Here is a 9,010-nt window from a genome sequence, read left to right on the forward strand (position 1 = left end):
AAGTTTGTTTCCATCAACTAAAGGAACTGTTAGAAGCTGGTCTTTATTTAAGTTTTAAAAGTACATTTCTTCCATACTATTTTTTGTCACAGTGAAAACACTTTCACTGAAGTCACTACTGGCAGAGTAAAAGCCAAGAGCATCCTCAAGTTGTAGAAATAGTTAAGTAGTAACTGGGACTGGCATGGTAAAGAGATGTCAAAAGTCTTTCTTTTCAGTTACTCAGAAAAATATTATTAGAAAAAAGGTCCTTCAGAGGAAAGCTGAATTACCATGATCTAATATATTAGATCATAGCATAAGACTTAAGAATTGCTTATGTCAAAATTGCAAATATCACCAAATGAAATTACATGGTTTTATTCAAGTTTTTATTACAAGTTTTATGCAAGCACTTCAAAACATGCACTTCACCTTAAGTCCTGAGTTGAACTCAAGGCGATTGTCACTGGGAAGACCCCACAAACAGTAAACTAATAAAATAGTAACAATGTTGGTTGTGGCATGCATGGAAGAATGACCTTAAATAGCTCTATGTTATGTAAAAAAATACTATTAAGAATATCAGAGTTAAAACCTGTATTCTCCATCAATCTATTATTCACTTTATTATGAATTGAACTAAAATGTTAACTAAGCTTTTATGAAGTTGGGAAAGTGGAAGAATTTTCTTCTGCATTTATATGCTTTACAGAGATAAGAACACATCACAGTTTAAGCTTTTGTATAAATTTGTATAAAACATTTATTGGGCAGTATACAGCTTTATTAAGACATTATAAACATTCTCTGAACACTTCAGGGGAGGCAAGCAAGAGATGTCATACAATCCTTCAGTCAGAAGACAGTTCCATTAATTTGGTTTAGCTGTGGCCTTTCCGTATAGTACAGTCAGCTCGCTCTAAGGGGGGAGGGAAATAATTTAGTTCAAGGTACCAAACGGTTCTTATAAAAAAAATAGAAAAATCACCATTGCTAAAAGCAAGTAGTGAGCAAGCACTCCCTATTCTCTACCTACAGAGGCGGGACCTTGATATAAAAATAAAGCTTCTAGGTCTAAAAATACAGCTTCTAGGTCTTTATCCTAACTCATTATAGCTGCATTTGAATTAATACCTGCAAGACTATAGTGATTAATATTCCTTAGGCCTAGATAGATACTTACTGCTGCAGATTAATTCATCTAAAAGTCTGTCTTTAAGAAAGTCAGGCACTATATGCAGCAAAGTTCTGTTCCATTTCATTCCGTTTGAAAACAGTTTACTTCCTTGAACCAAAAGTAAGGTAGGTAGTATTTCAAATACAGCAGAGAATTATCAGGAGTAGTTCTTACACAACAAGGGACACTGACTAATAGATTGTAAGAAGAACTGAAACTTAGCTGTAGCTTTGTAAGTCACTGTGAATGGGATAGAGAATGGCAGCTTGCACCCAGGGAAGGACAGACAACAGAGCAATCTAGAAGGTAGAGCTTATGCTTTTGTTCTCCCCTGGACAGTTACCAAACTGCACATGCTTCTAAGTGTTCTTTTCTACATTATGTATGTGCAGCACTTCTCCCCTCCCTGTTCCTCCCTTACCCTATTTCTCCCTCCAGCCTATGCCAACAAAATCAGGCTTAAACCCCAAAGGATTATGCACTTAGAGCTGACATCTATAACAGTGTCTCGCGTGAAAATCTCAGACAAGGTGTTTGAATAATTGCATGTAAAAGCCTACTAGTTTAAGCTTACCACTAAGTTATGAATATGCTGTACTGTATCTTGATTTAGTAGTTGCACATCAATGTTACGGAGGTCTCCACCAGCCATACAGAGGGTCTAAACATGAAGAGAAACAGTTTTAAGATGAAAAAACTACTCTGAAAGTTTCTATTTGCATGGCCTATTTTTCTGAAAGCCATGTGCTTCCTGGCTATGTTGTGGAATTTTAGGAATTGTTCTTTCTTTTGCATAGCAGCATCTCATTTAATGATAATAACAACTATTATTAGTATTACATGATTCACAGATTAGCTACTCTAAGTTGAGAAAACTTTTTAAAAAGAAGTTTGATACCTGTCCATCAGCCAAGGGAATGTTTACAAATGGAACAGTTCTGTGTTGGGGTACTGATCTGCTTCTTAGTAACATGCTTTGAACTCTTCCACTGGTAGGTGCAGTTCTCGAGACAGTCTGTTGTAGTCCAATACTAGAATAAAAGAAAAAAACATTACTTTAAGGTTAACTTCCTATGCTCCGTAGATTTTCACACATGAAATAAATGTATGTCATAGCAAACATACCTAACAAAAAGGCAATCGTGTTTGCCTCTTCCAGTGCTGCCAGAAGCACCACTAGGTAATGTTGTATGTCTATGAAACACTGCAGTAACTTTCTAAGTCCTTGTTACAGGCCAGGGGGCAAGCTGACATCTGGACCTCTCACTAACAAGAATATCCACTCTTCAATATCAACACTGAATAAACAGTTTTGGGAAGAGGAAACTGCATGCCTCTGGGCTTAAGATAAGTCTATTTCAGAGGCAGGTAGTAAGAAATACTGAAGCTGCTAGCTCTGAGGTACAGGGCATGCCTTATGTCATACAAAATAACTGAAGTTCTTTCTTGATACAATTGTTTATACTCCACAAAAATGTAAGATTTGATTATCTTCTGCATGGCAACAAGTCTGACATTTATAGTAAGCCAAGGTGAAATGGTGAAAGGTGCTGGTTCCATGACCCACTTAACTATCAAGCTTCTCCTCTCTCTCCACCCACCGCAATCTGGTGACTTCTGCCAAAACAGAACTCTGTAGTATATGGAGAACGGTAACTGAAAATCTGGATGGTTCAATGAGGGAAGAACTGATGGTCAGTTTATTTTTAAACACAGGCATGCATATTGGTCACATTTCAATCAAGCTTATGCTCTGAGAGGTAGTCTAAGCTGTAAACTATATCTTTAAAGAACGGTAGATGGGAATAGAAATTAGATTATAAATACATGTTTTGGTTTGTGTTTTTTTGTTTTTTTTTTTGTAAATGTGGGTGTTAATTGGCTCAGTTACAACACTGCATCCTGTACCTTCATGAAAACCTAAGTAAACACCCACACTCAAAGCAGATGTGACTGGTTCACATCCTCACTACCAAAGTTAATGGCAGACCATAAAGATCTAGTAAATCTAGAATAATGATTAATTAGTATCTAGATTTATATTCATTTAGGTGTACAGTGTCTTGATACTCCTTACCTTTTAGATGTCTTTGGCGTGGCTTTTAAATTTGTAGCACTGCAATCAGTGGCAACAGTCTTAACAGCCTCAGAAGAGTGAACAGACCTGAAAAAGAATTAAAGTAGTGATTTGTTTCTTGGTTCGTTTTAATTTCCTCATCTATTTCTAGTTTAGCTTGGATGAAGATAGGTGGTGAATTAGAGAACGTTAAAGTGTTCCATGATATATCTAGTTATATGTAAGTGAAAAAGCCCTCCTGAAGTAGACATATTAAAACCTAATGCCATAGGGAAATGAAAGGATTAGTTATATTAGTAGGTAAGGGAGGGCTGCAGTAGCTGACTTGGGGATAATTAAGGGATCACCCAGAACTTTGTGTGAAAAAGTCTCTTGGCAAGTTCCTTTTTCAGCAGGATTTAATTTTACACGTTCTTAGGACATTTGTTTTGTGTGGTTGGCCTGAATATAGAGAATAATTTCTTTCCAGTTTTGGGTTTTAACTCCATTCACAGAAATTTGAATGACAGCAATTTACTTCACAAGCTCCTTTTGCCCCCTTTTCCCATACACATTTTGAAGATACTGTAAAGGCATGGTTTTGGACCAATGTTATTGTACTTGAATAAACACAGTCTTCAAAAACTGAAAAGCTAGACTTCCCCAGGCAAAGTGGCCTTCTGTATTTCAATTTCATCAAGCCAAAAATTCTATAATCCCAATTCAAGGAAATAATGTAAATAGGGCTAAGACTATCTAATTTCTTTTAAGCACCTGGATACATTATTTCAATTGTCTTTCTGAATACAATTTGAATGTATTAAAATAAGTGCCAGTGGGTTCAAGTATATATGCCAGAGGTAGAACAGGAACATCTCAAAGAACTTTTTCATGCAGATACCCACTGTTTTTTTATTTATTTTTAACTCATTAGATCTTATAGTGAGACTTGAATTTGGTCCATCATAGTATTATCTTGAAGGTGTTTTTGCAAGTGTCTATTTCCCCACTAATGACAACTTCCTTTCAGCTATGTTACACAACAGTTTATTACTCATAACAAGAAGCAACAAAGATGTTTCCCTTACGCACTCTGTTCCACTAGGTATTTTGTTTGGAAAGCTGTACTGATAACTTTCGCAACTGTGCACTGTTCAGTGAGCAAGATCTTTTTGCCAGCTAGAGGTACTTTCTTGTTTAAGGTTCACATTGCTACAATACATCTGATACAGGTTATTAAAGGCATCTGGATCGGATTTATTTTTATCAGGCTCAAATCTCAGCTACTTTATGTGAAAATAATTCTATTCAGTATTTATAAGTTCAAGTAAGTTACACAAGTTATAAAAGGCAAGACTTACCTAGAAATAGGGTTCAGTTTGCTATTTAAACCAGAGCCCAATGAAACCAGTGACTTTGTTCTGCATACCTGAAAGTGTGCATATTAGACTGCAGTTAACAGAAGTGGCATTCTAAGGCGACATAATAGATATTTCCAGGGAAGAATACTGTAGGAATTCACTGTTTAAAAAGAAGTTAAGCCCTATAGTGCTGCCTTTTATAGTTTTACATATATTTAAAATGGCAGGTATGCATTCTAAAACAAGAGATTTTTTAAGATGTCAAACCATGTTTGTTCATACTGAAGTTCAGTACAAACAACAGCCTTTCTAACATACACCCTTCCAACTTGTAGCCTTCTTATAATGAATGCCTGTAACTCCGCATATAATCTTTTTGCCTTTGTTGAGTCATCATCTTTACACTTACATCAGTGTCTGGCTGAGGCACTGCACAGAAGGACTGAGGTGGTAAAATTAATACACCTTTGCTGTTTGTTTTGGAGAGCAATGTGGATAAAGTCATACAAACATAGAAAAACATTTATTCTAATACAAGGTTCAGTAACTAGAAAAAGTTTCAACAAAACACGATTCCTCAAACCATCAAGACTTCAAAAATCAAGAGAGAATGACTACTTCAGTACTTGAAAGTCTGAATGAATTACTGAAAGTGCAGATCCCGTGTTTTATTATGAAGTTAACACACTATGCAGTTTAGCCTGGCTTAACTTACTTTAAATTGAATTTGAAGCAATTGACTTTTCAAACGAACAAGCAACAGGTCATTTGCCTGTCTGGTTATGGACCTAGCAGGGTTCATAGCAGGTCTGATTAGACCCTTATGTTGTTTATTTAGGACAAACTTACTTTTTTAGATATTTTCTTTGCAGAAGTATGCTTGGCATCTTCATATTCAACAATTGTAGTTACCTTAACTGGAAATATATTAGAAAGACGAGGAAAATAAAGATCTCATGAAGATCATAAAACACCATTTTTTTTTCCTTTAATGCTATTTATCCAGAGTTATGTATCAATTCTGTTATTTGATGGTCATTTGCCTGGGACAGAGTTCAAAGCAAATTGTGTGTTTGTCACAGACATGGTGACGCACTGGATAGTTAAAAGGCACTAGATAACCCTTTAACCCCCAGATAAAATTGAACTGCATTTCAGTGGTAGTGTCCTTCTTATCACAGTTCGGAGTACAAAGAGGAATGGTACTTTCCTTGCAAGCTTCAGGTCAAAGCAGAATCTATGAGATAACATGGCAACATTCCCAGCTCCTCTGCTATACTGTGATGCACTGACAAGTCACTTAAATCTGTCTCTTCTCACTATTTTCAGTGATAAATCCAAAGAGTGGGAAACTCTCATGTTTTCAAATACCTGAACAGTAGCATAGCTCATGATCCTCTGCACCAAAAACTGGTGGGACCTGTATGTTATATTTCTAGCTACACACTTTACCCTTTTATATTCTCCAGGCTTAACATTTGCAAATATTCAGTTGAAACCACTAAAATCACACAAAAATTAAGAGCAAAAATATATATTAGTAGAGTGACTTGCCTTTTTTGCTGTTGGTCCTCGTCAGTTTGGGATTTGGTACATCTTCTAGAGAAGAGTCACTCTACAAAATGTTTATCCAACAAAGAGGTCAACAGTTTTTACCCAGCAAATGCATATTATCTTACAGAAGGCAGTGAAACAAAGGGGCATAGAAGTAAGTGACAGAAGTAGGATTGGCTAAATGCCAGCTTGTTTTTCAGGAACATCCGGATTGCTGCCTACAGATGATCCTAAATCTCTAGGTAGTGTTCATAACCGCACCATGCCTGGCTGCATAGCCTTTTCATCTCATCTTCTTTTTAAACATATAGCCAAACAAAATCATTTGCCTGAAATCTTTACAGTAGGAAAAAAAGATCTCTAGTCTGCAAGGTGTGATACACTTACCACTGCAGCAGCAAGAGCCACTTCCTCCCTTCCTTGCAAACCTGTAACACAAGCAAGTATAACCTGTTCATATACTATTTCTTGCATAATTGTTATCTGCAGGTTCTTATCTTACAGACTGTGAAACTGAGTAAGTAATTCCAGATTGCAGTTGCTTAAATAGATAATCTTAGGTAACAAGTTCTTTAGGATAGTCAGTTCACTAAACAATAATAAAGAAAAATCTTTGGCTACTTCAGTACATTTAATCTTTAAAAGTATACTAAGCTTAGTCACACAGTATATAGCCTGACTTCAGAGAACAATTTTTTTTAAAAAAAAGCATTGCACTGCTGAAAGCCAATGCTTTTAGGTAGAAGCTTTCAAGAAAGGCATTCGAATGTGCATTCAGCGCAAAGGCTTACAGTAAGTTCAAGGTCTACAAGAGTCATAGGTTTGATCTTTGTGTTGCCCCTGCAACTTCAGCTGCAAGGAAGATTCCAAAAACATCAGTTCTCAGCAGAATATACATCTGATGCTGAGTGTCCACCACAGCTTAAAATGCTGCATAAAAATGAGGTTAAAATTAAAGTTGTTCATGCATCACCACCCATAAACACTACGTGAGAAAAGCTCAATAGTCAAGGACTTCAGATTAACAGAAAGACAAAACAATCTCTGGGGCTAGGATGAACATGTTCAGATGAAAAGCAGTTCTTAAGTTTTTAAGCACAGACACTACTAAAAACTTGTAATCACTCCTTGCCTCTTCAGGCTCTAAGTAAGATGACTTAAGAGCACAAGAAAAAGACAACTCCAGACCAAACTGTTACCTACGAATTCTACACCCTGCATTACACAGATCAGTCTACCTGAATGAGAGTTTTGACTGGTCACCTGCAATGTAACACCGCTGCTTAAAATATTCAGCAGGCAAAGAAACCTTTTTCATAAAAGTCCCCCAGCTTGCAGCTTTTTCTCACATTAGTCAAGGGCACACATAGAAGTTCTGATGTCTGATTTGCTCACAAATACCAAGTGCTTTGATCACACATACTTACTAAGCAAGTCTTTTCTTTTCATTTTTCTGATGGCAAGTGGTATCTTCAGCAACTCCACTGTGAACGCCTTCTCAGCTGTTTGCAAGAGCGCATCAAGCTCTTTCTTCATTTCCCGGATGCTTTCCTTAGCTTTAAAACAAAACCGGCTTTTATTGCCACGCGTGTTAAATATTTCCGAGTATGAGATCTGCTGGATCACATAAAACAACTTCATGTTTTCGATAGGGTGATTTGACTTGGAGTCAAAGCGATTTGCAAGCAAGCCTCCAGTTCAGGCAGCTCCGCGCAGCTGCACCTGTTTCCGAGCGGATCGATGAAACACTGACATCTCTAACACCAGAGCAGGTTACCCTCTTGCCCACCTTCTAAGGAGAAGCGTGGCAGCACCGCGGGCGGCGCAGAGACGTTTTAAGGGCACACCGGCCACCGACGAGCACCCCGACACCACGAACGCCTCAGGCCGGCACCGGGGGAAGGCGCCCAGGCCGCGGGGCCCCTCAGCAGCCCCGGGCCCCCGCCCCCGCCGCCAGGGCGGCCCCTCACGGAGCGGCGGCGCCCGCGGGGGCCGCTGCTGGGACTCTGAGCTCTGCCCCCCCGGCCCCGGCCCTACCCTGCTGCTCGAAGTCTCTGAGGAAGAGCGCGGTGCGCTGGGCCTTCTTCTCCTGGGAGAGCGCCCCGCGGTCGGGCTCCACGCCCGAGTCGGTGCTGCGCCGTTTGACCGGGGGCTTCCTCACGGGCATGGCTGCGACCACCCAGGGACAAACGAGCGGCTCCTGACCCCGGGAGCTTTCCGAAGCGCGGGGGCTTCTCCCCACCTGCCTCCCCCCGCTCCGCCCCGGGGCCGAGGCGGGCACGCCCTGGGGGCGGCCGTAACGGGCGGCCCCGGCCCCCGACACGGGCTGGCGGCTGGGAGGGCGCGGGGCGGCCCGGGGCCGGGGGCTGGAAGCACCGGGAGGCCATGGCCGGCCTCGTCGGGAGGGAGAGGGGAGGCGGCGAGGACGTCCCGGGGAGCCCCGGGGCCAGGCACGGCCAGAGAGGCGCAGCGGGCTGCCGCGTCCTGACAGGAGCCGAGCGCGGCAGGTGGGCGGGTTAGGCGCGCACAGGCGCTTTCTCCTGGTGGAGAAAAATGAGAAATTCCTCCTAAAATACGCTTCTATGAATTGCTCTGAAGCAGGCGCTGCTGGCCGCTGCACCGGAGGAGCGGCGGTAGCGCCGACGGCCGCTTTCGTCCGGCGGGGTGAGTCGTACCCGGCGCCGGGCTGTGGGGTGCTGGTGGTACTGGTGGTACTGGTGGTACTGGAGGTGGTGGTCCTGACGGTACTGGTAGTGCTGGAGGCCGTACTGGTACTGCTGGTACCTCTGGTGGCGGTGCGGCTGCCAGGGGCGGGCGCCGGGAAGCCGCGGCCCCGTTCCTCGTTATTTCACTGCTCGTTCTGCCACAAGGCGTTATGCA

At 41.2% G+C, this 9,010-nt stretch overlaps 1 protein-coding gene across 1 annotated transcript; it reads right to left on the minus strand.

The window, feature by feature from the left end:
* Positions 1-720: 720 nt before the first annotated feature.
* LOC311443339 (borealin-2-like) lies at positions 721-8,411 on the minus strand. The gene is made up of 10 exons (XM_084533414.1): positions 8,168-8,411; positions 7,558-7,686; positions 6,518-6,558; positions 6,131-6,191; positions 5,426-5,493; positions 4,577-4,644; positions 3,237-3,323; positions 2,058-2,190; positions 1,734-1,820; positions 721-901 (listed from the first exon to the last, which is right to left on the minus strand). Exons 1-10 carry the CDS (start codon positions 8,295-8,297, stop codon positions 854-856), a joined length of 852 nt encoding a protein of 283 aa, XP_084389540.1. The 5' UTR covers positions 8,298-8,411; the 3' UTR covers positions 721-853.
* Positions 8,412-9,010: the final 599 nt, after the last annotated feature.

This window comes from Aythya ferina, assembly GCF_964211825.1.
Source record: "Aythya ferina genome assembly, chromosome: 12".
Classification (NCBI taxonomy): domain Eukaryota; kingdom Metazoa; phylum Chordata; class Aves; order Anseriformes; family Anatidae; genus Aythya; species Aythya ferina.

Excerpts from the sequence above, each read along its gene's own strand:
- LOC311443339 (XM_084533414.1), bottom strand. The coding sequence starts at position 8,297 with ATGCCCGTGAGGAAGCCCCCGGTCAAACGGCGCAGCACCGACTCGGGC. Across the intron at positions 6,192-6,517 it reads TGGCTCTTGCTGCTGCAGTG|AGTGACTCTTCTCTAGAAGA; the intron begins GTAAGTGTATCA and ends AACATTTTGTAG. Across the intron at positions 902-1,733 it reads AGCATATTCATAACTTAGTG|AGCGAGCTGACTGTACTATA; the intron begins GTAAGCTTAAAC and ends CTCCCCCCTTAG.